This window comes from Podospora pseudocomata (assembly GCF_035222375.1).
Source record: "Podospora pseudocomata strain CBS 415.72m chromosome 1 map unlocalized CBS415.72m_1, whole genome shotgun sequence".
NCBI classification, from domain to species: Eukaryota; Fungi; Ascomycota; class Sordariomycetes; order Sordariales; family Podosporaceae; genus Podospora; species Podospora pseudocomata.
The window spans coordinates 2,245,919-2,273,521 of NW_026946363.1; the positions used below are offsets into that span (position 1 = coordinate 2,245,919).

At 54.0% G+C, this 27,603-nt stretch overlaps 9 protein-coding genes and 1 non-coding gene across 10 annotated transcripts; 6 read left to right on the forward strand and 4 right to left on the reverse strand.

The window, feature by feature from the left end:
* QC762_109220 (uncharacterized protein) lies at positions 1–2,000 on the reverse strand. The gene is made up of 4 exons (XM_062885343.1): positions 1,669–2,000; positions 1,543–1,612; positions 972–1,479; positions 1–773 (listed from the first exon to the last, which is right to left on the reverse strand). Exons 1-4 carry the CDS (start codon positions 1,717–1,719, stop codon positions 227–229), a joined length of 1,176 nt encoding a protein of 391 aa, XP_062748299.1. The 5' UTR covers positions 1,720–2,000; the 3' UTR covers positions 1–226.
* Positions 1,642–4,027, forward strand: MNN9 (Golgi mannosyltransferase complex subunit). The gene is made up of 2 exons (XM_062885344.1): positions 1,642–3,699; positions 3,764–4,027. Exons 1-2 carry the CDS (start codon positions 2,602–2,604, stop codon positions 3,782–3,784), a joined length of 1,119 nt encoding a protein of 372 aa, XP_062748300.1. The 5' UTR covers positions 1,642–2,601; the 3' UTR covers positions 3,785–4,027.
* Positions 4,028–4,258: 231 nt separating this feature from the next.
* Positions 4,259–5,085, reverse strand: PEX4 (E2 ubiquitin-protein ligase peroxin 4; the record flags this gene model as incomplete). The annotated part of the gene is made up of 2 exons (XM_062885345.1): positions 4,259–4,786; positions 4,866–5,085. 2 exons carry the CDS (start codon positions 5,083–5,085, stop codon positions 4,458–4,460), a joined length of 549 nt encoding a protein of 182 aa, XP_062748301.1. The 3' UTR covers positions 4,259–4,457.
* A 1,104-nt stretch (positions 5,086–6,189) lies between these two features.
* QC762_109250 (uncharacterized protein) lies at positions 6,190–9,054 on the reverse strand (the record flags this gene model as incomplete). The annotated part of the gene is made up of 1 exon (XM_062885346.1): positions 6,190–9,054. One exon carries the CDS (start codon positions 9,052–9,054, stop codon positions 6,190–6,192), a length of 2,865 nt encoding a protein of 954 aa, XP_062748302.1.
* A 3,002-nt stretch (positions 9,055–12,056) lies between these two features.
* Positions 12,057–12,877, forward strand: CGR1_1 (rRNA-processing protein cgr1; the record flags this gene model as incomplete). The annotated part of the gene is made up of 3 exons (XM_062885347.1): positions 12,057–12,455; positions 12,528–12,673; positions 12,737–12,877. Exons 1-3 carry the CDS (start codon positions 12,374–12,376, stop codon positions 12,875–12,877), a joined length of 369 nt encoding a protein of 122 aa, XP_062748303.1. The 5' UTR covers positions 12,057–12,373.
* Positions 12,878–13,526: 649 nt separating this feature from the next.
* On the forward strand, positions 13,527–14,656 carry QC762_109270 (uncharacterized protein; the record flags this gene model as incomplete). Its single annotated transcript, XM_062885348.1, has 2 exons — positions 13,527–13,945; positions 14,020–14,656. The coding sequence occupies 2 exons, from the start codon at positions 13,527–13,529 to the stop codon at positions 14,654–14,656; spliced, it is 1,056 nt and encodes a 351-aa protein (XP_062748304.1).
* A 3,305-nt stretch (positions 14,657–17,961) lies between these two features.
* On the forward strand, positions 17,962–19,913 carry QC762_109280 (uncharacterized protein; the record flags this gene model as incomplete). The annotated part of the gene is made up of 3 exons (XM_062885349.1): positions 17,962–17,969; positions 18,018–18,861; positions 18,925–19,913. The coding sequence occupies 3 exons, from the start codon at positions 17,962–17,964 to the stop codon at positions 19,570–19,572; spliced, it is 1,500 nt and encodes a 499-aa protein (XP_062748305.1). The 3' UTR covers positions 19,573–19,913.
* A 245-nt stretch (positions 19,914–20,158) lies between these two features.
* SDH1 (succinate dehydrogenase flavoprotein subunit) lies at positions 20,159–23,741 on the forward strand. The gene is made up of 6 exons (XM_062885350.1): positions 20,159–20,790; positions 20,929–20,986; positions 21,067–21,140; positions 21,312–21,640; positions 21,705–22,928; positions 22,990–23,741. Exons 1-6 carry the CDS (start codon positions 20,746–20,748, stop codon positions 23,204–23,206), a joined length of 1,947 nt encoding a protein of 648 aa, XP_062748306.1. The 5' UTR covers positions 20,159–20,745; the 3' UTR covers positions 23,207–23,741.
* Positions 23,742–24,121: 380 nt separating this feature from the next.
* Positions 24,122–24,239, forward strand: QC762_0007740. The gene has a single exon. It is a non-coding gene; the product is annotated as a tRNA-Pro (tRNA).
* A 264-nt stretch (positions 24,240–24,503) lies between these two features.
* Positions 24,504–27,212, reverse strand: ADE17 (bifunctional phosphoribosylaminoimidazolecarboxamide formyltransferase/IMP cyclohydrolase). Its single transcript, XM_062885351.1, has 3 exons — positions 26,755–27,212; positions 25,171–26,650; positions 24,504–25,111 (listed from the first exon to the last, which is right to left on the reverse strand). The coding sequence occupies exons 1-3, from the start codon at positions 26,901–26,903 to the stop codon at positions 24,956–24,958; spliced, it is 1,785 nt and encodes a 594-aa protein (XP_062748307.1). The 5' UTR covers positions 26,904–27,212; the 3' UTR covers positions 24,504–24,955.
* Positions 27,213–27,603: the final 391 nt, after the last annotated feature.

Here is a 27,603-nt window from a genome sequence, read left to right on the forward strand (position 1 = left end):
CAGCGGCCTTGGCGCGACGGCCCCACATTGAGGTTGGAGGCCCAGAAGAAAGAGATCGGGGCTGGCACTGTTTATTTACGCATTCTACTACCCCTTGGTTCCGTGCAAAGGACAGTCTTGTTATCATTACACATCCTTATTCTATTCATGTCCGTGTTTCTCGACGAGAGGACTACAAACGTTCCCCTTATTAAAGAGTCTCAAATCCAGAAATCAAGACGTAGCTTCACTTCTTCTGCACCGTCTTCTTCACCCCCTCAACGAAAGCCTCAACAGCATCACCACCACCCAGCGGCACAGACCCGCCCCTCACCAGACCACCGTTCTCAACCGCAATACCCAAAGAACCCGCGACAGTAGGCAGGCCGCCATCCCGGAGCGCTGATGTCAGGCTTGCTAGACTTTGCGTAAACTGAGGACTGCGCAGCACCTTCTTTAGGAGAGCGCGCTTCTGCCCGGAGCTCATGGCCTGCTTGGCAGCCTCTACTGCCTCCGCACTGGGCTCCTTGTCAATGTCATCCCCGTTCTCACCCTGCTGCGAGAGAACCAGTACCATGGGTGGGAGGTAGCTCAGCAAGTTGTCGACGTATTCATCTGACGCCGAGTCGAGCATGGGGATTGTAGTCGATGGTTCGAGAAGATCATTGAGCAGGGGATAAAGCTTGCCCTGAGCTGACTGACCACCGCCCCCGCCGAGCTTCTGGTTGGCCTGGATCGAGGCCAGGAAGTTCCGCACCGCATCGGCAGCGTCGTTGTTTGTATTGTTGCTTGCCCTGTGAAAAGACAACACATCAGCACTTGCGCAAACGTTGGTGCTCAGATATAACCGGGAAAGTAAACGCCAGAATTCGCATTCTTTGAGGGCCCTTTGCTGGCCAAGTCTAGGAAAGTACATGCTATCTGCAAGCTTGTCTATCCTCTTGCGCCAGAAAACCATGATTAAGCCATGCGGATAGAGTATCAACACCTACGCTCTCGCACCATCAGCACCTCCATCTCTCGAGTCCTCGCCCTCTTGCCGGAAGTCTCCCCCAGTAGCTCCAGGACCGGCACCTCCGCTGCCGCCGCGGTGGTGGGCATGGGCGTCGCCGTGCCCCTCAACGTCCTCCATCGTCTCGTCCTCGTCATCACGTCGGCTGTCGTCGGTGTTGTTGCGGACCGAGGCCAGCTCACGGGTCACGTCCACCTCCTCTCCCTGCAAGAGCTGGTCGACGATCTCTCCGATCTTGAGATCCCTGGGGCTGAACCAGGTGGGATCGCCGCTCTGCCCCTGTGGCTTTGACTGAAGCCAGAAGATGTGTCTCTGAGAGGATGAAGTGAACTTGAGGACGAAGATGCGACCGTTGGTCTTGGCTGAGGGCTCGGTGGGGTTGCGGGTGTTGTAAGGGGTGAAGTGACCATCGGTTGGGACCATGACGAGATCAATCTCGGGCTCGTCGAGGGGGACATTTCTGGGTCGCCAACAAAAGTGGATGAGGTCTAGGTGTGGCTTGTGTTAGCTGGTGTTTGTCGCTGGAGAGCCGGGTGATTGGCATAGCATACCATCTTCCGAGTACAGATAGATATAGCCAGGTCTGGAGTCGGGCTCAACCTTGTAAGGCTTCGAGTTGTGCTGTTGCGTCGTCAGTAAAGGGGGGGATAGCTCGAGACAAGAAGGACCAGACGAACGTCGACCTGGCAGAGGCCCGCCTTGAAGGTGATGATGGGTGTTATCGACATTGCGGGAGGTGCAGCCTGTGGACGAGTGCGAGAATATGTTGGAATGACGGTGGCGTGATCGAAAAGATGACCGAGTCGGTGCTGAGGCTTGTCGGCGATCTGTTTCTTGTACAGCTGTTGATTGTGATCTGGAGTTTGTTCAAAGTTGCGTTGTAGCTCTGGCTCTGGCGCACTGCTCAGGCTGCCTGCCGTGACGCAGCTCAGCTAGGTCCACAGTGTGCACAGACAGTGTGAATGACGGTGTTTTAGTGCCGTTAGGTACGGCAACTCTCCACGCCAGCAAAGCCCCTGACTGTTACTGCAAACAGTCCCTGGGTTTTATATTTTTTATAACGGCCAGACCCTGAGATGGAGGCTGACCTTCGGGGCTGAAGCATGGCCACGCTTTGTCTGACTCGCTATTATAAGACACTTGGTTTTATCTTCACTGAATATCCATACTGCACAGTTCACTGATCGATCAAGGGCCCCTCTTCTAAGCACTGGTGGTCATACAAGTACCTACCTGGCAGTAGTGTGCCAAGTCCGCCCCTTGCCATTAATTAAGAGAAACCCAGGCACTTGTCCTTCTCGAAGTTGGCCTTTGCCAGATCCCCATCCGTCCACCTCCCGTCGGCTTGGATTATTTTTTCCAATTGACGAGGAATCGCCAGTTCTTTGGCGAACAAGCGAACAAGCGGCCACCACCCAAGACACGACCTGGAATTCCGATCCTGCGGCCTGTGGTTTCGACATCGTCCGTCGAGATTCATTTCGCCAAGCCAACACCTTTGGGTGCGCGCCGCCCGTTGGGAATTTCTTCGATGCAAGTTCGAGTCGACAGACGGTGACGAACAACGACCAACTCTATGCGCCGAGTTTCCCCATATCACATCTAAGCCCATGGCGCGTCCACTGGGGCCGGTTCGCCTCAAGAAGGCGAGCCCAGTCACTCTCGCTATCGGCGCCGTTTTCACCATTCTTGTCTTATACTTTTTAATAGGCTCCTCGGCCCCTGATTTCTCTGCTTCCAGAAAAGCCAGCGCAGCATCTCACCCGCTATCACCACCCACCTCTCCATTCCGCAAGTCGACCGGAGGAGGGAAACCAAAGGCGCCGCCCGTCGCCCACTACAACCTCAACAATGTCACCATCACCAGCGACCCCCTGGGCAATCGGGAGAACATCCTCCTCCTCACCCCCATGGCCCGCTTCTACCAGCAGTACTGGGACAACCTCTTGAAGCTGTCCTACCCCCACGAGCTAATCACCCTGGGCTTCATCCTCCCCAAGACAAAGGAGGGCAACGCCGCCACAACCGAACTCCAAAAGCAAATCGCCAAAACACAAAAGTCGGGCCCGGAAAAAGACCGGTTCAAAAGCATTATCATCCTCCGACAAGACTTTGACCCCCCTCTCCAATCCCAAGACGAAGCCGAACGGCACAAGATCCAAAACCAAAAGATCCGCCGCGCCGCCATGGCCAAAGCCCGCAACTCGCTGCTCTTCACCACCCTCGGCCCGGCCACCTCGTGGGTCCTCTGGCTCGACGCCGACGTCATCGAGACGCCCTCCGATCTGATCCAGGACCTCGCCGCCCACAACAAGCCCGTCATCGCGCCCAACTGCTTCCAGCGGTTCTACAACACGGAGAAGAAGGCGATGGACGAGAGGCCGTACGACTTCAACAACTGGCAGGACAGCCCGACGGCGGTGGAGCTGGCCAAGAAGATGGGGCCGGACGACATTTTGCTGGAAGGTTACGCCGACATGGCCACGTACCGGGCGCTGATGGCGTACATGCACAAGACGGACGGGCTGAGGCAGGAGACGGTGCCGCTGGACGGGGTGGGGGGCGCGGCGTTGTTGGTCAAGGCGGACGTGCACCGGGACGGGGCCATGTTTCCGCCCTTTTCGTTTTACCACCTGATCGAGACGGAGGGGTTTGCGAAGATGGCGAAGAGGTTGGGGTGGCAGCCTTTTGGGTTGCCTAATTATAAGGTATTTTTTTTTTTTTTGCCTTTTTCTTTTGGAAGGGAGAATGTTGTTGCTAACGGGAAGATAGGTCTACCATTACAATGAGTGAAACGTTGCAAGATACAGCAAGCAAGAAAGGTAGTAGCACTGCAGCTGCGGATGGGACTGGGTTTAAAAGTCCCGGGAAAAGTACTTTGGGGAAAGGGGGATGAGGTGTGTAGCTATGAGGGGCTATAATGGGTAGTTGTGCATGTGTGTGTGTGTATAGAGGAAGAGAGAGACGAGATATTTGAAGCAGAAACCATTCATACGATTTTTTTATTTTATTTTTTTGGTTTAGTCATTTATCAAATGTAAATGCGGGAGGTTAGGGAGGGGGGAGGGGGCGGCCGGTCTACAAAAACATAGAGAGGACATTGAAGCCGGGACGGGTACCTGGGTTTGGTGTTCAAGCTTTCAATTGCGAAACGAATTCATGGAGACTTGGGGCGAGCAAGGGGGGAGGGGTTGTCTTTTTTGAGTCGTTAGAAAGTTATACAGATACCACATGATATGATTCAAGTTTATGATTGGGGTATTATGGGGCTACGAGAGAAAACGGGATGAGAGATGATGTGAAGGCCCCCTCCCCAATGTATTATCTTCCAGAGTTTGAGAGTTCCAGAGGTGACGATCAACATCTCTTTCAAAGCCAACTGATATCCTACTCCTGAAACGTGCGCTATTACGATTCGATATCGTTAATCCAGACCTCCTCCTGTCCTATCCCATCCCCAGGTTAGTTAACTCCCCTCATACCTCCCCCCAGGCTGATCCCCAATCCAAAGCTCCACCAACCCCCTCGCGCCAATCTCATCCCCCTCCCTGAGCAGCGCAGCAACGTCGACGTTGAGAGGTGAGTCAATCCCCGGATGATCAAGCAGCATCCTCACTGCCTTTACACACTCCAACACACTATACGCCGGGCTCCAGGCATCTTTTAGTAAATCAAGACATATCTCCCCGGTCTCTAATTTCACGTTTGCATGGACAATCGAGGTTTCAAACTTGATTTCCGGCGGGGAGAGGGGGTACGTAGGGGGGATGGTGATTTTTAGTAACCACCTGCCATCTATCATCGCACAATGTCAGCATTTGATCGGGATATGGCTGTAAAGGGGGGGGGGGGAAATAAAAGAGGGAAGACAAACCAGCATATCCACCCCCTAACCCTCTCCCGTTCAGTACCGCCTCCCAATGCAACAAGTCGGTTTGGTCGGGCGGGCCGAGGCGTTCGATCCCGAGTTCTATCTCTTTGTTTGGGGCGTCTGACAGTTGGGATTGGATGGAGGCGTATTCTTTTGCCAGGCGGCGGATTGCCGCCCGAGCTCCTGCGGCTGAAGAGGACGATGGTTTTGATCGGGAGGACATTTTCTTCTGAAGCTATGTGGGAGGAGGGGATATCGTCACGTAGGTCGGCTGGAGGTTGGAAGGGGGTGGAAGTCTATCGAGGTGCCGTATGCGACGAGGTATGCGGTATGTGGTATGCGGTATGCGGTATGCGGTATGCGACGAGCTAATGCGATGCGATGCGCTGGTGACGGAACCCTAACAGTCGGTGTTCGAATACCCTAATCCTGAAAACAAAAGCTCGCGAATGGATTATGAGGGAATCTTGGCTCTACTTGTCGTTGTTGTCGTCTTCAAGAAATAAATGTTGATGATTGCTAATCTCCAACCAAACCTGTCACGGTTCAGCTCACACGCGGGCAGCAGCTCAGCTGAACACGGCACGGCACGGGCACCCACCCATCCCCACACCACCTCCGTGCATCAGACCCGCTGAAACTGCCGAACCAAACGGTCCCAAATTACCGAGGCACCGTACCGTACCTTGCCCTGGAACCCGGAGCACAGTGCATGGTTTTCAGCATCCCAAACCCCCGAGTGCCAGCGGGCTGATCATACATACACATCCCAAAAAGGAGTCCCTTCCACACCTCTACAAAACTCAAAACTATTGCGTCGACCTCGTCATGCATTAGATGCGTGAACCGCCCTAACTACCTCGCTATGGTCGAACACATTGTGCGCATTTGATATGTCCAGAGAATCAAAAACCATCGTCCTCCCCCAAATTTGTGAATCATATGTCCATCACCCATCATGTCCTCCCCTCCTACCTAGCCTCCTCCAGCAGGAAAAAAAAAATCATAAAGCAACACAAGTAACCTTTGGCAATTGAGATCATGTTCATCTACAACTTCCATGCAACCTGGTTCTCATGCGACCAAACACAAAAAAAGAACAGAAAATAAGATAAACAACGCCATGCTCCCCGAATTAGAAACCTCACCCTCAAAGTCATAATCCTACATAAATTCCCAGTACTCAAAAGCCACGCGAAGTAACGAACGGGTACCAATTGTTGTCTTGTGATTCATTCCCGAGATAAAAGTCTTGATCATGGCGACCTCGTAATCAAGCCATCTATCAGAGTTGTGTGTGATGCGTATGCCGAGACGCCTATGCGGCTTACGCCGCCTCGTTATCCTTAGGCTTCCAGAACTTCACCATCCTGCTCAATCTCTTGGCTTTGCTGACTTTGGACTTCTGCTCTGGCTCGCTGTCCAGAGGAACCTCCATTGACAGCTTGCTCCGCTCGCCATGAGAGCTGCTAATCAAACGGCTCAAGCTGGCCAGACTGGAACGCCTTCGCCCAAAGGCAGTCGAAGTGAACGAAGCCGGCCGTGGCAAGTCGTGCAACGGCGGGTTTCTTGCCTGGGGGTGCTGGGGGAACAGGCTTTCGCGCGTCATGGTCGAGTTGCTGCTGGTGAGCGAAGGGATATCATCGACCGAGATGCGCACTTCCGGACCAGGCTCGCCCAAGAGTAACGACTGGAAATTATCCTCCGTGATGGATGACGGCGCTGTCGAGATCCGATGGGCGTCGTACGACATGGGTGTGCGTGGAGATGGGAATGCCGATGACTGCGTCATGGAAAAGGGGCTGATGGGAGGCATCGAGGATGGCGGAAGGCTCAGTGGCCCAACATCGACAGGCGCCAAATCCTTGGGACGGGAAACGTGACGTGGGGATGGTGTGGTGGATCCGGAATAACCGCCGTGAATTGAAGAAGAGTTCCTCGGGGTGCCCGGTGCAACGGCAGGGACGGCGTCCGGAGTGTCGCTATTCGCCGAGCCCATCGTATAGTCAGGCACCACAGTAAGGAACGCCTTCCCTTGCTCGCCATCCTGAGAGGTCCTAGCAGCGGGAGACTCCTGAGGGACAATTGGAGAAGGTCTCGCTTCAGGGGCAAGGCTTGTGCTCTCCGACTTTTCCACAACAGGGGTTTCAACCAGCGGTGTAGATTGTCCAGCGGAGCTCTTGCCGGAATCGCTGTCCTCCTCTTCTTCTTCTTCATCCTCCTCAAACACATCTGCCATGGTGGAGCTGCTTCCAAAGCGTCTGAACCCAAGCCTACCGCCTTCAAAAGGCACCATTTCTGGTGCGCTTTCCGCACGGCGATGGTGGTAGTGCATGCCCGGGCCAGTGAAGCGGCTCATTCCGGCTGCGCTGTGAAGCTGCTTCTTCACGTTGCCACCGGCTCGTTGCGCCGCCTCCCACTCAGGGTTTCGAGGCAGGGGCGTATTGAAAGGACCAAGAGCCGCATCAAGGTCAATCATCTGGTACGACATATCCTCATCAGGGACAGAGACAGGCTTGGGGAATGTCCAAGACTGGAAATCTCCTGTATCCGGGGATTCGGTGACGGTGAAGGTCGGAACGTTGATTTGCGCATCGGTCGAGTCTTGTTGGAGAGCATCGACTTCCTCCAGGAACCGAGGTGGAGGCGGTGTTGGCGTTCTCCTCTTTTGCTTTCCGTAGCGATGTTTGGACTTGCGAGAAAGAATCGTTCCAGCCCATGTTTTGACCTTCTTTTGCTTCTTGCTCCTCTTCTTGGTGAGTGGCTTCATGGTGTTCAAAACCACGTCCGGTTCAAGAGCCATGTCGTCCATAAACTGTTCCGCAGAAACGCGCTCAGGAGCTGGCGAGTTAACGTGAGAACTGGAGGCGAGGGGGCTCTCTGATTGAAAGCGTGTGGGTGATCCTGTTGCCTGTGAATCACGGCCCTCGCGACCAAAGAAGGTCCATTTCTTGCCAGACCGAGTTGGGCTGGGTGTTGCCGGACTGTGGGGAAGAACAGGAGGGATGGCACCCAGAAACGGGATTGATCCTCGTCTCCTTGGCGAAGATGGAGTAGGCTCCTCTTCCTGAGCACTCAAGGTGTTCTCCAACACCGCCCCAGCTGTACTGGGCCGGCTATCGCTCATTTTGGCAGCTGGGCCGCCGAATGTGAAAGGTGTGCTGAAATCACGCTCACCGGTAGTGAGCGAGATGAGCGAAGAGATGCTGCCCGAGACAGAGTGTCCAGGGCGGGCGGTAGCTGTGCTGGAGGCGTCACTGGAGACCAGAGAAAGCGGTCTGGGGATATACTCCAACGTGTCTGAAAATCCCACACGGTTTCTGGCCGGTGGCTTGGCGTCACCTTCCACGTCGGCCATCGGGACACCAGTGGAGTCAGTGGGCGCCTCCGATGGTGATCCAATGTTTGGCTCCGATTTTCTGCCCTGCTCGGCAGTCGGGAAGTCCTGTCCACCGGGGCGATTCGGAAAAATAGGGCTGGCAGGAGCGCTGCCTCCCCTCAAGTTGGGGTTCGGTGGTGGAGGCAGAATGATGGAGGAAAGATCGTGGCTGGATATGGCGGCAGATCGACGATGAGCGTGACCTCTCCGTGGTCTTGTGGGTTGCAACATCGGTGAGGCCATCCCGCTTTCTGGTTTTGTCGGGCTGACATTGGTGATCGTGATGGCCTCCCCGTCACGAAGCTTTCCTCCAACAAATTCGCTTCCGCCACGACGATGTCCGTGGCCACCAGGTCGGGTAGCAGCTGTTCTTGGAGAGCTGGGAGCAGAAGGTGACTGCGCAGGGCTGAGGTAGGCGCTTTCGGGACTGAGGGTGGACGTCAAAGAGGCGCCAGGGTTGAAGGAGAAATTGGGAAGCGCTGGCGTTCGAGGCTTGGAATTGTCAATCTCTTTAGTCAAATCCAACCCGGCGATATGAGGCTCTATCGCAGATCGCGGCCGTCTCCCAGTAGCGCGCGAGAAGGTGGATGGGGCCGAAGCCGAAGAGGATGAAGGTCGTGCTGGAAACACGAATGGCGGGTTCGGAGGAGGCGGAATCGTTCTCGGCGATGTCTGTGGGCTGGAAGAGTAATCATCGTGGGGACCCATAGCGTTGGGGTTTGTGGAATCCGCAAGCCGAAGCATCGTGAGGTTGTTGAGGCCGTCGGCCGTGGGAGCATCGACCATCATGTCGGAACCGAATGTGGTTGCCATCTTTTCAAAGCCGCTCTGCGGCACCAGAAACGAATGGCAGGGTCAGTCCCAAGCAACTGACATGTGGACGTCGTCGAGAGTAAAAGCGATCGCTCGGCAAGATTGATGAGTACCGAGCTGTGCGATCTAGGACCCAACCGGGCTGGTTGGGTTGGACGTCTGGTCGTGAAAATTAAATGATTAAAGACAGTTTGCAACCTGAGATCTAAATGGGGGTCAGCAATGACCGGAACCACCGGACACAAAGAGCGTGTTAGAACAATCAATTGTGACAAGAAGCCATCGAGGCAATTGAAGCGATTGCGAAGCGCAGGAGTAAACAAAAGCAATTGAGTTCCTCTCGAAAAGGAGGCAGACTCACCGTCAATCGGGATCTCGGAATGGCTGCAAAGGGCACTGGAAAGAGCAGCGAACAAACAATGAAGCAGCAAAACGCTGTTTTTCCCAGACGAATCCAAGGCGATGAGGTGTTTTTTAAAGGAGTGGACGGTCAACCCAGCGCAAATCTCGAGATCTGCCACCGGAATTGAACCAAGTTGTTTGGGGGGAGGGGGGTCGACAGAGCGACGGGGGCGGTGGTGAGGAAGAAGGACACGGGAAAAGAGGATGGAGATTGGGAGTGGTAAAAGAGAGGGCGAGGTGAACCGAGCACACAACACAACCAGAGAGAAAACTGCGGGTGGGGGCCTAGCGTTGTTGCAGTGTGCCCGGGAGTGCGTGAGTGCAAACAGTGCCAGCCCCTGGAGCTCATACCGTGGTGAGCCTGGGCGCGCGGGAGCGGAGCAAAGGACAGGTTTGGGGCAGGGTGGGTCCAGGATGGCTATGAACCGAACACAGGCTCGCTGTGCTGTTCATCTGATTTACCCCAAAACTGATTGCTGTTTTGCTTCAAGTACCTGGAGATAAAAAGACAATAACTAAATACTGCGTATGAGGAGAGCAAGGTCAGAGCAGCCACTGTCCCCGGCATTGACACCTACCGTCCGTATCTTATCCTATCCTCAGTACCAACACAGTAATGCCGAGCAACCACCAATCATCCCACGGCAACAGAGTCCTCCACGCCTTCAACTCCCTTCTTGGAGGCCGATGCTACACACAGTCGCAGCGGAGAGGGGATCGCGTACAGCAACAGACAAGTCACTTGCATATGTGCCTCTTCAGGAACAGGTATCCAAACTACGGATTGCTACCCCAGATCCTGTCTGAACCACCTGTGATTGCCAGGCTCCTCCTATGGACAGATGACTGCTCGGATGAATCTCGAAGATCCCGCCACCGAAATCTGGCGCTCAGATGCCGCTCTCCCTCTTCTTGATGCCATCTCCATTGTTCTGTGCCCGAGTCAATTTCGTATTGCCTGTATCGCAGCGCCCCGGATTATTAGATGGAGAGCTACGCGACCGTCTGCGCCTCATCACTGTCGCGTTCAATACCCCGCTATTGTTCATGATTACAAGAGGCCAAGTTCCTGTGACCCGCAAAAATACAGCCGGGATGCCGGCTCACAGGCCAGGTGATGGAGCGTTCCTGAATGCCCCTGGCCAAGTGACAGTAAGCCGGATTTCGCACACACTGTGTATCTTCCTGCATAAACGCCGCCGTCTGGTGTGTGTGCATACCGGGGAGCGGTGAAGGGCAAAGAACATCGAGCCTTCTCTACCTCTGATGCTGTCAAGTGGCAGAGTACAGAGAAGAAGGGCAAACCAAGCCCTGATCACTAACTATCACGAGGCAGGTTGAGGTTTTGGGACATTTTATCTGGCCTGGCTATATCAGCCTTGTGCTCGGACTTGATTCCACTCACGATCTGAGGTTTGATGCATCTCTCTCAATGATTGAATGCTGGCTCGCTTCGACAGTCATACAGATCGGCCTTTGAACCGGACATAGGCCCTGGGTGGCGCCCGCGACTGCTGCATGCAATCGGTATCCTATCTCGTCGGTCCCTGAGCTTGGTTCCTCCTGGTTGCTCAAAGGTTGCTGTTTTGATGCGCTGTTCGACTCTGGATAGAACTCCCTAGGCCTGCAGAAGGCCGACGCTAGACCCTGTCGCTAGATCGATCTCGTCGTCCACTGTGAGCTCGAAACGCCCGACTAGCCAGGTGGGCACGGATCTTTCTGCATGCGCCACTCACATTCAGCCGGACGCCGTAAGGCCCAGATGGCGACACCGAGTTGCTGCATGCGTGCACCACCATCTCGCTCGCAGGAGTGTCAGGACAACATCACCTGTCATCCGGACAGTTGGCGGGGATGACATGTCAGGCGGGGCTTATGGTTTGACAGCCCGAAGCCTCATCCATTGTTGCTGACAAGTGACAACCACACAAGGCTGGGCCGGCTGTGGTCTCTCATCTCGGAAAGTCACTGGCGTACCATTCCACGAACACCCAAAGTCTGTTCGTCTCGAACTCAAAGGATGCTCCTGTTCGTCAGACAGGCACACTTTCGTTGGTTGTCGTTTGTTTATTTGCAAGGGGCATCGAGGAAATGCCTCAAAGCTTTGTACACCCAAGCCGAACCAGTCCGGGCGAGAGCGGTCAGGTCTGAATAACTGAAGAGGCTCAAACTAGAATTTTGAACATTGTTCTGGTCTTGCGCCAGAACTGCGCAGTCGTTGGCTGTCATGGAATGCCAAAGTTGATGAAAGTAATGTCGGGTGATTCTGAGTATTCCTAGTCGTATAAAAGGGCTCTGCTAAGGGGAATCTCGACGGGCCGTGTTGACACATGGCTCTCATTTCCCTGGGGAATTGCTGTGAACAATAATTCGCACAATAATACTAAACAACCCACGGAATCCTCGAATCGAGCTGCGTGTTTCAATATTGAGAAAAGCAAGACCATGAACCCCTCCACAAGGCCTACACCACTCGATGCCCGCTCCGTGACTGGTGCCGTCGCATTCACCCCGCGCCTCCGCGCCGTGGTGGAGAATGACTTCGATCGATCCCTGCAAAAAAGCAACGGAGCTGCGGAACATTGGAAGGACTTTGGGATTGGCGATGGAATTGTTTGCTGAACGAAATTGCGGTCGTTTGGAAAAGCGTAATTACGGATTACGTACATCGCGCGAGATGAAAGCAGGGGTACCGCGGACGAGCACAGCCACATGTGGCTTTCAACATGCTTCGCCAAGAGATCTGGGACCAGGGGGCCCCACAAGGGAAACGGCTGCCCCGCAAAAGATTGGAAATTCTGCCGCCCAAATTTTTAGAATCTCGAGATGTGTTGACCGCCTTCAAGAGCTGACCTGTAGGTGAGGAGCTGCGTCCTTCTTCAGTGCTTCATCCTCCCCGCATCAGTCTCTATCAACAATGTCTGCGACAACAACAGAAACCACGATGGCGTCGGCGCCAGCGACCACCGCAAGTAAGCCCTTGGGCATGCGCGTAAATGGTTTGTCGATTTCCCATCTCTCAGCCTCTTCTCGACGGCCAATCTAAATCACAATGCTGACAACAAGCACAGGCAAGCAATGGCATGCCCCAAAGAAGGCGTTCCGCCCAACCAAGGGTTTGACCTCGTATGAGGCGCGCGTCAAGTTGAGAGCGGACCAGGCAGCGATGAAGGCAAAGGAGAAGGAAATGAAGGAAGAAAAGGAGGCTGAGCGCAAGGTGGGCATCGCTCTACACAAACTCGGGATATGTCGGCAGTCCAAGCTAACTCACCATCTGCAGGCACGAATGGAGGCCCTCAAGGCGAAGCGCGCGGCGAAGGAGGAGAAGGAACGATACGAAAAGATTGCCGAGAAGATGCACAAGAAGCGGGTGGAGAGGCTGAAGCGCAAGGAGAAGCGCAACAAGTTGATCAATTCGTGATCGCGTTGATGAGCAAGATACCCTTTTGATTTATTCGATACCCCTACGCTACAATGTCGTCGATAACCTGGAAACGACATCGACACAACTGCTAAGGGCGGCTCTCCGACGTCCCTCACCAGCAACAAACGACGACACGGAACTGAAAAGGGCTGGGTGAGGGGGTGGTCAGTCGTGAGGTCTACACTATCATCACATAGTGTGGGTAGGGACTTGCTTGGACGAAAATCTGGCAACCGTTCTCCAAACCCAAGACTGTCGTTGGACCTGCCCTCGGGTTGTGTTGGCAGGCTGAGTTGCTCTAGGACATGGAAAGTCCCAGGGTTACTCGTCTTTGGATCCATGTATACGGCTCAACATAGACAGTGAGATGTTATGAGAATCTATTAAACCCAAAAAAGTCCACTGCCACCTAATGCATACCAATCTGCCTTATCTGAATGTGCTAGACTGCGAGGCGCCATCACATGCCGGTACGACACACAGCTGATCCCTTCCGTCAACCAACCAGGTTGTGCCCCACCCCGCCCAGACACCAAATGCAGCCACCACGGTGCTTTTGACTCCCGCCTAACTTCACAAGCTTGCATCGAAACCAGGGACTATCGTTGTGCGACGGCGGCCACCCAGCCCAATTAAACACAGGACGATGTCTCAATATGCCGTGGAGACGTCTAAAGTCCCCTCCCCGGGGCGCCCGCGCCACCAAATCACTCGCTCCATCTCCGAGATATCGTCGCCAATCCGTCTCCATCGTCACCACTCGCATCGCGTCATCCGAGAAAGGGAGCGCGACGCTCTCAGCCCCATAACACAGTCCGCGACGTCACTCCAACGGCCGTCACCGCAACCTTACGAGGTCTCTTCCAAATCTGCAGGAGGCACCCCGAACATTAGCCCAAACCCAAGTCGACGACCCAGTCTTCTGTACGCCTCAGCCGACGACGAAGGGATGCCCGCCAGTCATGGACCAACGCTTGTGTCGACGTCTGCGCCTGCCTCGATAACGAAGTCCTCGGCCGAGGTTGACTTGGTGAAGGAGCAGCAAAAGGCAGCTGTAAGAAACAGGTTGGTTTTCCTTTTCGCCTTTTGCCATCCGCTTTCTCACACATACGACTAACCGCGGCTCAACACTCTCCCAGTGGACTCCAACGATCACTTAACGAACTAGAAACCTTTGCGAGTACGACTACTAGGCGCCTCGACGAGACGTACTATTCGGTGGAGGAGAAGCTGGGGACGCTTCAAAGCACGATTGCGGCCCTCAAGGGGCTCGCGGAGCTCTCCAACCAGCTCAACAACAGCTTCAGCGCTGAGGCCGAAGAACTCGTGGCGGATGTCACCTCGCAACTGGATGCGCTCAGTAACTTTGAGGACCAGCAGCAGCGTATCGAGTCGTTACAGAATCGCATCAGCACAGGCCGGGAGAGCATCAAGTCGCTGAGCGAGCGCGTTGATGTAGTCCGAGCACGTATCGAGGGCTGGGAGCGCGCAGACAGGGAGTGGCGGGAGGCTGTTAGGAAACGGCTCACGGCTCTGTGGGTGGTTGTTGTCACGGTTGGCCTGGTGTTGATTTTGCTCATGATCAGTGCCCAATATGTCCGAGAGAAGCCTGGGGATGGGGAGGTGAAGCAGCTGGCGGCCACGGCGGCGAACCAGTGGGGTTCGGAGGGTGTTTCTACAGCTGCTCAAAAGGATAAGATTGGTTTGAATTGGACGGAAACTTCTGAGCTCTCATCTCGCGCAACCGAGATGCTGCGAGCTTTTGATGAGCTGTAGGGAGGGGAAAAGGGGTTGAAAAAGGAGTACAGCATGCATGTCTTTGATTTGGTCATTTGAGCTTCTATTTTTGCATTGATACCCAAGCTTACCTGGTAACAGAAGCAGTCCTGCCTTATTACATACAGTTTCCCGTTCAAGGTACATATCAAGAGGTTCTTGAAGCCTAGTTTCTACCCAGCTATGTCGACCTGCCTTGAAGCAACCATATCGGATATCGGCAGTTGGGACAAGCGAGCTCCAACCTTACCAGGATATGACTCCCCACCATAGTGAGGCCTCTCACTTATATAGCTCCACAGTTGGATCGGATTTCGGAACAGGCAGTTTCGACTTGAACTTCTGTTTGAAATCTGCAGTGGATCATGGAATGAGTAAGCCAAGATTGGAAGTTGAAGAAACGCGCGGCCAAGGTTGCTTGGAAAGTAGAAAAGCGGCGCAGAGTTGCCGGCCGCACAGCATTTTTCTGTTGGGCGCTTGCAGTCTGGGCCCTGAATGTTGCAAAGCCCAGCGGGGACGTCATCACGGGTGGACTTGGCGGCACCCGCGCCACCAGACCACATGCGTCATCGGTCGCACTGGCGGGGTGTTTAGAGTGCCAAGCCTCACCTGGGAGGGAGAGCTTCTTGTGCGACAGAATGCGAGAAATGTACTTTTCGGGCCTTGGATGCCGGCTTGTGTTCTAGTTCGGTTGGTGATTCCAAGAGATTTGTGTCCTTGCTGCTTTGCCAAGTGCTGCTGAGCCTTGTTGCTGTTGCTGTTGCTGCTGCTGCTGCTGCTGCTGCTGCCGCGTGCTTTCCAAGGTTGATGTGGTGGTTGGTCAGTGGTCATCTTGAAATATTTCCATCACCGGACCCCTGGGGGGAAGTTAGGCGCTTGGTGAATGCTGGATGCATGTGTCAATCTCCATTTAAAAAAGTATCCGTTTGCTCCGTACCTACATATTTTACTGTACATTGGACCCCTTCTTCTTCCATTCATTCCTACGCCATTGAACGAGCGAGCCGGTCGAGTATCCGAGAGACGAACGGGCTTTTTGTGTTTGCTGCTATTATACTTTTTATTTTGAAGAGACATATAGGTTCCTCTTGCTACTACCTATTGCTGTTCCGTCAGCTGAGGCCTGTTCATTCGGAAACTGTTGGCCTGCTCCTTCTTCCACAAGCCAACCAGCCAGCCAGCCAGCCAGCCAGCCAGCCACCTACGCTCGTCGACCGAACAAAAACCGAAAGCGAACGTTTGTTGTGCGCGCCGCATACGTACCGCCGTTTCTTTCACACACGGCCGTGCTGAACGCCATTTTTGGGACCTGTCATTTCTGTTGGGCAAAGACTGTGTTGTGTACCAAGAGAATTCCAAGAGCTTGGTGGAATCTTGAGTGTGTACGACACTTACCCCACCATAATTCATCACACAACACACAGAAAGACGACCCCCTGTTCAGCACAACGCGGGCGGTTCCAGGTCCTCATAGAAAGAAAGAAAGGCTTACCTTCTTTCCTTGCACTCCATTGCTGGGCATCTTGTTCTTCTTGACCGAACCTTTTCGAACGCGCGCGACACAATAGACGGGAATATTTGGAGGTGCTAGCTAAAGGGAGGTTTCTGTGGTTGCTGTTGCAATGGCTTCTTCTACGGAGGATGCAACAAACAAGGGGACGACGAATGGGCATGCGGTTCGCCCTGGGGGGGAGGAGAAGAAGAAGGAGACTACACTTGCTGTGAGGACTTCGGGGACTGCTGTTGCGTCGTCTGGGCCACCGTCGCCTGCGCATACTTTGACGGGGAAGCAGGAGCATTGTGAGTTTTTGTTGTTGTGATGTTCTTCACCTCGAAAGCATAAACTAACACTGGGATTCTTTTCTTCTCTGTGCAGACCTCAAACGCGAACTTATTTCCCAGCAAGTACAATGGGAAGTTTCGGAGCTCAACTCGCCGACGGCGCTGAGGCGATTCGGGGCGCCGTTCAAGTCGCCGTTTGGGGAGGTGTCGCCGCTGGATTCGGAGCTGCCGATTCTGAGATATATCTTTGTGCACCACATTCGGGAGTTTCCGTTTTTGGACAAGGCGAGGGAGAAGGAGTTTTGGCAGGATAAGTTACAAGTGGTGAGCGATGGCCTTTCTGGGGATGCTGGTGATTGTCTTGTAGAGGGGAAGCTGACTTGTGACGGGTATTAGTTTCTTGAATCGTTCGCCAGCAAGGGGATTTCCTCATCGGAAGACAGATTAGAAGAGACCAAGAGGAGGAAGCTTGCTGTGAAGGCGAAGAAGATGGTGGAGTTGATGATGGTGTCTGGCGTGCCGACTTCTTCCGGATTTGAGGAGAGGATTCGGTTCTCGGAGTTGGAGATTGTCGATGCTAATGCGATTGAGACGGGTGTTCTGTCGTCGATGCCCGAGGGTAACTACCTGAACGGGTGGGATGTCAATATTGCTGGGGTCAGGATAACGACGGCCCGGAGGAATATCAGACAACACAAGCATGCCGTGGGTTTCCCCTGGTTGGCGTGGGTTCCCCTTTCGGGTGGTTCATCGAGTGCTAATGAGGGTGAAAAACAGGAATTCCTGCTTCGAGTCAAGCGCAAGGGCGGGATGGAGCAGTACATTGGCCGGAGATACGGGGACTTTGCCAAGCTGCACAAGAACCTGAGAACTGAGCTGCCTGGAAAGGTGCTGCCTACGCTGCCAAACAAGAACAAATCCAATACGACGACCACGACGGATAGTGTCAGTGGAGACAAGGACTCGGAGGCTTCTTCGATCTCGTCGGTGTCGACGCAGTTGCCGCCAAGTAGCCCGGCGAGGGATAGCTTTAGTCACCAAAGCGAGACGGGTTCGAGACTGCTTTCGGTAAAAGGTTCGTCTCTACCACGATTGAGTTCACGACGGAACAGCGCGTTAACGACGTGCCTGATAGATCAACGGAGTGGAAGGCTTTCGCCGAGGGTTTCGGTGGATGGGAGACCCAGTAGCCCTGGTGGGTTTTTGGGCTCGAGGAAAGAAGAGGTGAGTTTCCGTTGAGACTGGGCAGCACAGGGACCAGGACTAAAGCATGATAGAACGTCGTATTGTGGCGGGAAAACCAGAGAGTGTCGCTGCGTGCGTTCTTGCGCTCGCTGCTTCAGAACCCACAAATAGCGACTACCAAGTCAATTGAGGAGTTCCTCACAGGTGAAGCTACCAAGCTTACGGATGCGGATGTTGAGGATATCATCCGTCGCAAGAACTTGGACAAGAAGCGGGTGGAGGAACAGAAGCGCTTCTATGAGATTGCGAGGAAACGGGCGGCCGAGTTGGATGTTTACATGGAACAGTAAGCTTGCCGTGAGACGCCGCCAGGAGGGAAGCTAACTTTATACAGATTTCGGCAAGACATTGTCGAACGCAATGGCCTAACGATGCTGTTCAAGGAGATCAAGGACAAGGAGACGATTCAAGACCTCAGCTTACAATATCAGAAATTTGCCGAATGGCTACGCATCGAAGTTGCGGCTACGATATATCACCTCTTCCTCGCCGAAGACAACTCACCAGAGTTGTTTGCCCAAGCGAAGAGGATTCACTCTCTGATTCCCTACACTCTCATGAAGAACGCCATCCGGATAGCCAACCCAGCAGCCGTCATGTCCCACATTCTGGACATCTTCCTCGCCCAACCCTTTGGCGCCCGGTCGTTGATGCAAAGGATATTCTCCCTCACGTTGAACGACGGCATCCGAAACTTTCAGCGCTCTATCGACGCGCTCGCAGCCAAGATCAACGACCAAGTCTTTGTCGACAAGCTCAAGGCTTACAGCGACTCGGAGGAGCAGGTCAAGGTGGCCATCCGGGAAGAGGCCGAGGCAGAGCAGATTGATGTCATAGTGGTGATTTTGAGGAGTGACTTGCTCAAGCCGGCGCTGAAGCCGGCCCAGATTGAGAGACTGTATAATGCGTATGTGGCGTTCAACAGCGCGGTGGAGAACGTGGACGAGGAGCTGAAGCAGGGGGCGCAGCTGTTTTCGTATCTGAAGCAGTTGCTGAAGCTGCACATGCGGCAGAGGGACAAGGCGATGATGCTGAACCTGATTGAGGAGCCGGTGACGCTGCAGCTGTTTAGGGATTTGTTTACGATCTTTTACGAGCCGCTTGTGAGGGTGTACAAGTCGGCGAATGTGTATAACAGTGTGACGGATTTTGCGGCGTTTGTGGATGATTTGATTCAGGTAAGTTTTACTGTTGTTGCTGATGATGATGATGACGAGGAGATGGCTGACAGTTGGAAACAGGTCGTTGAAAAGTGCCGAGACCAAGACGCTTCTGCAGACCCTAACCAGACCGTGCAAGCCTTCATCGACCTTTGCCAGCGGCATGAGCACAATTTTTACAAGTTTGTCCACGAGGTTCACACGCACGACAATGGGCTTTTCACGCAGCTGATGGGGTGGATTGAGGGCATTCTGGAGTTTTTGAGGCATGGCCCCAAGAACGGCAGTCTGGATATCAACGCCTTGTTTGAAGGGGGTGTCAGCACTGGAGTTGTCGACAAGGACAAGGCCATTGAGGAGATTGACAAGTTGATTGCCTGGCAGGAGGCCAGAAAGAAGTGGCATCACGACAAGACTAGGCAGAAGATGGCTGCGGAAGGGGGTGGCCCGGGGATGGTGGATGGGGTGCCGATGGCGTTCAAATCGAGTGATTTTGGGTTGAATGAGGATGATTTGGAGGATATGGCGTATGATGACGATTCGGAGTCGGAGGCGGAGCTGGAGATTGAGGATGAAATGGATCCGATTGAGGCAGAGAGGAGGAGGAGGGCGAGGAGGCAGGATCGGCTGAGGAGGAATGCCGGGGAGCCGGAGAAGCCTCAGGTGGAGGAGGTGCACAAGCTGAAGGAGAACTTTTTGGTGATGTTGAGGATGGTGCTTGCTGAGTAGGATGAGGCGGTGGCATTTTGGGGAGGAGGGGGGTGGGCATGTGCAGTTGGGGGCACGGGACTTGGGAGGGGAGGTGTCATCATGGGCATCTGGACTGGTTTTTGGGGGGGTATGAGGTGAGGTGGAGTATTTAGAGGGGTGATAGATGGGATCTTTGCTACAGTGTTAAGAGGCTTGTTGTTGAGGGTAAGGCAATAGGAGGGTAAAGGGGGATACATTCTTTCCTATTTATCTCCATGTAGTTGAAGAAGCGATAGCTTTTTGGTGGCGTTGGTGGGGGACGGCGGTCGTCCCAATCTAACAGATCAGTTTAATATTTTGTTTACTGTTGACTGTCATTGCACCAGGTAACGGTGCCAACCCCTGAATTATAAATCCGAGGCTCCCTATAGGCAGTTGTAGCATGCATGTCACCCAACGGCCGGGCAGGGCGCCGGGCTACTTTTGCTTGTATTCATGTCACTACAAGCCGAGGATGTCCGCCGTCCGAAGAGCGGCTTGGTAGACCCGCACATGCTTTTCCCGGTTTCTGTATCCGGTGAGAGCTTGAAGCGTGGCAAAGAGGACAGCAGCATGAGACAGATATGGGAGTTACACCGCGTGTGTGATATGCAGATGATCCAAATTCGGACAGGACAGACACACGGCCAGACACAACCAGTGACGGAAGCAGAACAGGGCGATGGAGGGCATCTTTGGGGATTCTTCAGGATCTCAAGGCTGCCTGGGGTCTGAAAGAGAGTTGGCGATGGTCGCAAGGAGATTCGGAATCAGGCCGACCAGCTGGTGGATGAAGGCGAAAGCTAAACACACGATTGGCCACTGGTTGGTTCTGCCAGCCGCCAGGCGGGGGGACGTCAGCCCAGGAATTATGGAGGGGCACTGCGGAACTGGTTGCTGGGTTTGGTGTCGGCAACTCGGGTAATCAACAGGCGCTGATTGGTCGATCGAGGCTGGAACAGCCTTTGGTGCTTCGGGTCGTGGAATCATCGAAGGAGCCAGCCGGGAGCGAAGCTGCTTGCTTTGCCTGTTCGCAGGACCGGTCTGTGCATGTCGTCCATTTGAAAGAAGCTCAAATATTTTGAAGCATTTCAAGAGGAACACGACTTCTCCCCTCCCTCTGTTATACCCCCCCGCACCCACCCCCCCCTCTCCTCTCTTTTTTAGACGACGATGGCATCCTCAATGGCTTGGAGAAGGTTAGCCGCGGCGCCGGCGGTGAGTTTTGCCTTTTTGTTTGCTGAAAGAGAAGAAGCTGTTTGTTTGCATTCGGCAATTGGGGGGTTGTGTTAAGGCGCAAGCCCGTGAATGCCGAGGTGATTTGGAAAAAGTTGGACTGACGACGGTCGGGAATAGCTTCCTCGCGCTCTCAGAACTCCTACACAGAGGGCTTTTTCCACAACTAGACCAGCCGGTGAGTCAGCTGTCTATATATACACCGTTATATTGCATTTTTGGCAATTTGCGAAACACCAGATGGACTGACTCTCGCAGCCCGCGTTATCGCCAACGGGCCCCTCCGGGCGAAGGAGGCATCGCCATTCGTCAGCAGCAAGTACCCTGTCATCGTATGTTCTTCCCTCCCGTCGAACACAACCTCCTCCTCCCCCCTATTACCCTCGAGAGATCGATTCCCGGCTTTTGGAGGTGGAAGCGGGGGGAAAGGAGGGGGGAGACCCAAGAGCTAGTAATGAGGGAACACGGCCAGTTGACACATTGAACGCTTTCTTTGCTTGTAGGACCATGAGTACGATGCGATCGTTGTTGGTGCCGGTGGTGCCGGTCTCCGTGCCGCCTTCGGTCTCGCTGAGGCCGGCTTCAACACTGCCTGCATTTCCAAGCTCTTCCCCACGAGAAGTCACACAGTCGCTGCCCAGGGTGGCATCAACGCTGCCCTCGGCAACATGCACAAGGACGACTGGAGATGGCACATGTACGACACAGTGAAGGGCTCCGACTGGCTCGGTGACCAGGACGCTATTCATTACATGACCCGCGAGGCTCCCGCTTCTATCATCGAGCTTGAGAACTATGGCTGCCCCTTCTCCAGAACCGAGGACGGCAAGATGTGAGTAGACTTCAAGAGGCAGAATGGAGATGGCCAAGAAGCTGACATGTCAACTCAACAACAGTTACCAGCGTGCTTTTGGTGGTCAGTCCAAGGAGTACGGCAAGGGCGGCCAGGCTTACCGTTGCTGCGCTGCTGCCGATCGTACCGGTCACGCTCTTCTCCACACTCTCTACGGCCAGTCTCTCCGTCACAACACCAACTACTTCATCGAGTACTTCGCCATCGACCTGATCATGCAGGATGGTGAGTGCCGCGGTGTTCTCGCCTACAACCAGGAAGATGGTACCCTCCACCGCTTCCTCGCCAACAACACCGTTCTCGCCACCGGCGGTTACGGCCGCGCCTACTTCTCTTGCACTTCGGCCCACACCTGCACCGGTGACGGTATGGCCATGGTTGCCCGTGCTGGTCTCCCCAACCAGGATCTCGAGTTTGTCCAGTTCCACCCTACCGGTATCTATGGTGCCGGCTGCCTGATCACTGAGGGTGCTCGTGGTGAGGGTGGCTACCTCCTCAACTCCGAGGGTGAGCGTTTCATGGAGAGATATGCCCCTACCGCCAAGGATCTTGCCTCTCGTGACGTCGTCTCCCGCTCCATGACCATGGAGATCCGTGACGGCCGTGGTGTCGGTGCCGAGAAGGATCACATCTACCTCCAGCTCAGCCACCTTCCCGCCGAGATTCTTGCCGAGCGTCTCCCCGGTATCTCTGAGACGGCCGGCATTTTCGCCGGTGTTGATGTCCGCAAGCAGCCCATCCCCGTCCTTCCCACCGTCCACTACAACATGGGTGGTATCCCCACTCGCTACACTGGTGAGGTTCTTACCGTCGACGAGTCTGGCAACGACAAGGTCGTTCCCGGTCTCTTCGCGTGCGGTGAGGCTGCTTGCGTGTCTGTCCACGGTGCTAACCGTCTGGGTGCCAACTCTCTCCTCGACTTGGTCGTTTTCGGCCGCGCCGTTGCCCACACCATCCGTGACAACTTCACCCCCGGCGCCAAGTTGAAGCCCGTTGAGGCTGATGCCGGTGCCGCCGAGATTGAGATGCTCGACAAGATCCGCACTGCTGACGGCCCCAAGAGCACCGCCGAGATCCGTCTTGCCATGCAGAAGACCATGCAGCGCGACGTCTCCGTCTTCCGCACCCAGGAGTCCCTTGACGAGGGTGTTGAGAAGATCAACCAGGTCGACCAGACCTTCTCCCAGGTTGGCATCAAGGACCGCAGCATGATCTGGAACTCTGACCTTGTTGAGACCCTTGAGCTCCGCAACCTGCTCACTTGCGCGTACGTATTTTCTGAGGGATTGAAGCAGAGAAAACACATAGGCTAACGATTGACTCTACAGCGTCCAAACCGCCACCGCCGCCGCCAACCGCAAGGAGTCTCGTGGCGCCCACGCCCGCGAGGACTACCCCGACCGTGACGACGAGAACTGGATGAAGCACACCCTCACCTGGCAGAAGCCCCACGGCAAGGTCGACCTCAAGTACCGCCGTGTTATTGGTACCACCCTCGACGAGAACGAGTGCAAGCCCGTTCCTCCTTTCAAGCGTGTCTACTAAAATAGGAAAAAAAGGCTCGCGGTGGGATGATGAGTTTGGGGTTGCTGCTTTTAATATTTTTATATACCAAATGTGAGGGATGAGAGAGTGATGTGGTGTGTTTGTTTGCCTGGGTTGTGGGGAGGAGGAGGTTTTTTACCCTAGTTTTAGTAGTTTGGCATAACACACACACACACACACACACACACTACAACAGCATGAAAGCACGGCGTCGAGGTCTTGGGAAAACGGGAAATTAGGAGGGGGGGGAAGAAAGAAAGAAAACTGATCGGGTTGAGGGGAAGGTTGAGATGGAAGTAAAGGGGTTGAGGGGAACATGAGAAGATGAGAGGAGGAGGGGGGAATGCCCCAGAGGAATTGAAACGATACACACTCGCACATTTAAACATTTTCTTTTTGTAGCTGTTTGTGTTTGATTGTTTGTTTGTTTGTTGTTGCCCCTTGTTTTTTTTATACAGAAATTGGGGCAGCTGTGGGGAGGAGTGGTGAGAGAGGGTGGTATGAATAGTTGTGTAAAAAAAATTGTTTCGTTTTAGTGTAAGTTTGTATATTGGTCCGGGAGATGGTGGATGGATGGTGTTGAATACAATGTTTTGTGAAATGTTTTTTTTTTGTCTTGTTGTTTGCTCATGTCTTGACGGCAACGAAGAAATACATGTTGGATTTACGACTCCTTTGTGGACTGTGTTGTATGCAAGTGCGGGCAAGAGGAGAGTAGGTGGAGGAAGAGGCCCCTATTCGAACCCCTCGAACGTCTCACTCGAGCAGACAGCTCCAACCACCATAACTCTGAACCTGACAAGAAACAAACAAAAAACCAAGCCGCCCGCCGCCCCCCAGTGGAGTTCATTTAAAAGGCGGAAATAGGATGTGAAAGAAAAAAAAAAAAAAAAGTCAAAAGAAAGAAGGATTTTGGGGGCCACCCGGGGATTGAACCCGGGACCTCTCGCAATTTTTTTTTGTCGACTACCAAAGCAATCAACAAACTCAGGGTGGACCCTAAGCGAGAATCATACCACTAGACCAGCGGCCCTTTTTTTTTTCTCTTTTTTTCTTTTTTTTTTCTTTTGAATTGATGTTCTTTTTCGAGAGGGCGGAGGTAGAGGATATGGTTCGAGCGCCACTTACGGAGTACCCATCCAGCAAACAGCATGGCAAACAGCACGGCCATTATTGTTGCCTTCTGAAAAAAGGGGGGCGAGTTTTGGGGGTGGGGGGGTGTCACTCGGCATCAAGTGAAACAGTCTTGGGTGAGTGAGGTTAACGAAGAAAATTGACTGGAAAATGATTACTACTGCTTGCTTGAAACACCCCCAAGAAAGAAGTGAGAGTGTAGTTTCTTGAATCAGATTTAGGGGCAGCAAGCCAGTAAGTTTGTCTCAACTCAAAAAACTATACATGTCAAAAAGGGACAACTCAACGGCCAAACCTGGAGTTCCATCACTAACCCCCGAGAAATACACTCCCTTTTTTGACCTTAATCATCCATTCACACCATTTCTACTCTCTCTACCTGTAGAAAAAAAAAGTGTTGAACTTTCGCGCCTTTTCCTTTTTAACCCCCCCTTTTTTTACAATCAAAAGCCCTATCCATCTTCCCAATCCCACCCACCCAGTGTCCTTTAAACCCATTTATATTTATTCTTCATTTTTCACATGTCAGAACCAGACAGCATGCCCGGGGGTATCGTTCATTATTGAGTTTCTCATCTCTTTTTTTTTTATCACTTCATTGTCATCATCGCACTCTTAGTGGTGGAACAGACGAATGTTCTGCTCCACAAAGGTGATGCCCAGCTTCTCGGCCGTCTCGAATACGGGAATGTCGTTTTGGCTGCCGAGGGGAGCGGCAATGTACTTGACGCCGGATCGGGAGGCGCGGTAGACATTGTCGGTGAAGGGGAACTGTTTTCACTCTTGTTAGTAGCTGCTTTTTGAGTGTTCAGAACAGGAAAAAAACCTACGAAAGCATCGCTGGAGACAACAACATCGGTAAGCTTGCCGAGCCACTCAGTCTTCTCCTCCTCGGTGAAGGCGGCAGGGACCTCCTCGAAGAAGCCCTCAAAGGCCTCACGCTCAGGGCCGGACTTGGGGACCTGACCACTGACGAGCAGGTCAATGGCGTTGCTCTTGTCGGGGCGCTTGGTGCCCTTCTTCCACTTGATGCCCAGGACGCGGGGGTGGAAGCGGAGCCACCAGTTGTCGGCCTTGTCACCGGCAAGACGGGTGCAGTGGATTCTGGACTGCTGGCCAGCGCCGAGACCAACAACCTGGCCCCTAGCAGCGTAGCAGACAGAGTTGCTCTGAGTGTACTTGAGAGCAATGGTGGCGACAGTCAAGTCACGCTGGGCGGTCTCGGAAAGAGGCCCGGCGTTCTTGGGGGTGATGATGTTGCGGAAGGTCTCGGGCGAGATCTCGACGTCGTTGCGGCCCTGGGCAAGGGTGATGCCGTAGACGGTTCTGGTCTCGGACTTGGAGGGCTCAAACTCGGGGTCCATCTGGAGGACGAGGTACTTGCCGCCCTTCTTCTTCTTGAGGATCTCAAGAGCAGCGGGCTCGTACCCGGGGGCGATAACACCGTCGGAAACCTCCTTGGAGATGATGCTGGCGGTGGGGACATCGACAATGTCGGAAAGAGCAATCATGTCGCCGAAGCTGCTCATGCGGTCGGCACCTCTGGCGCGGGCATAAGCCTGAGCGAGACCGGAGCTCTCAATGCCGGGGATATCGTCAACCATGTAAACCTTGCGCTCCTCGGCGGTCAAGGGCTCGCCGATGGCAGCACCGGCGGGAGAGACGTGCTTGAAGCTGGCGGCAGCGGGCTTGCCGAGGGCCTTCTTGAGCTCCTTGACCAAAGGCCAGCTGTTGAGGGCATCGAGAAGGTTGATGTAGCCGGGGGCACCGCCGAGAACTTTGAAGGGAAGCTCGCCCTCCTTAACGTAGGCGGAAGCGGGCTTCTGGTGAGGGTTGGCGCCGTAGCGGAGGGGAAGGTACTGGAGGCCGGTAGCGTACTGCTTGCGGAAGAACTCGGAGATGGCGGCATCGTAGTCGGCGGTGTGCTCGAAGGCCTTGAGGGCATAGAGTTTCCTGGTCTCCTCCTTGACCTCACCGGCCTCGATCTCTCTGAGGAACTCGGCGTAGTCCTTGGGGTCGCTGAGGATGGTGACGCGAGAGTGGTTCTTGGCCGCGGCGCGGATCAGAGTAACACCGCCGATATCGATCTCCTCGACCGCCTCGGGAACGGTGACATTGATCTTGGCAACCGTGTCCTTGAAGGGGTACAGGTTGCAGATGACATAGTCGACCTTGTCAATGTTTTGCTCGGCGAGGTCCTTCTCGTCCGAACCGAGGTTGCGAGCCAGGATGCCGGCGTGAACAGCGGGGTGGAGAGTCTTGACACGGCCACCGAGCATCTCAGGGGCCTTGGTGATGGCAGAGATGTCCCTGGAGAAGAAGCCACACTGTCAGCCACTTTCTCCCAAAATGACTCACCCATGAAGCCGAAGCTGGGTGACCGATCTCGAAGTAGGGAGGGTGAGGGCACTCACTCGACAGGGAAACCAGACTCCCTGATCATCTTGGAAGTGCCGCCGGAAGCGAGGATGCGCACATTGTTCTGGACAAGGCCCTTGGCCAAGTCCAACAGTCCCGTCTTGTCATAGACAGAGACAATCGCAATTCTTTGGGAGTCGGCCATGGTGACTAGAGTGTATGTTGCGCGGGGCAATCTGTGATTGTGAAAGAAACCAGGAAGGTTTGTCAAGGTCAGTCAACTCTTCTCTCTTTCTTGATCATGTATGACGTGAGTGTGTCACTCACTGTCTTCCACACCAGAGGAGCAAAGCTTACCAGTTGTGTTTCTCTCTACCAACTCTCTGGATGTTACAAAGAAGAGAGGAAAAAAAAAAAAAAAAAGAGAGAATCAATCACACCATGCAGAGGCTCGCCTCGTCTAGAGGAGTCTAATATTTTTTGCGACACCTCCTGCCCGTCCCCTACCCCCCCCCTCTTCCGTCACTCCCCTATCAACGCTAATGGAGGGGTAGCTACGGGTGCAATCTGCCCCACGATTCGCCGTGATCGGGCATGGCCCCACACTTGAAGCAACAGGAAGTGCATCCACCAGACTTATGTAATTGCCGGGCTAGTCTCGATTGGACTGTGGGTTGGTATAAAAATCTCTTGCTGTGCCATTTTCCACACGGCAAGTCTCGCATCTTCAACCTGTTTTGGTGGTGATGTCGGTGATGGGTTGCCACTACAGCCCTTGGAGCTTCAATTAATTGACTTTTGACTTCAATTGAAGCTTCCTTCCCTGTTGTTTGGGACCTGGAGCAACCCACCGCCCGACGGCCAGCCAAAACCTTGTGGCAGACCGCGCACAGCTGCGTCGACTG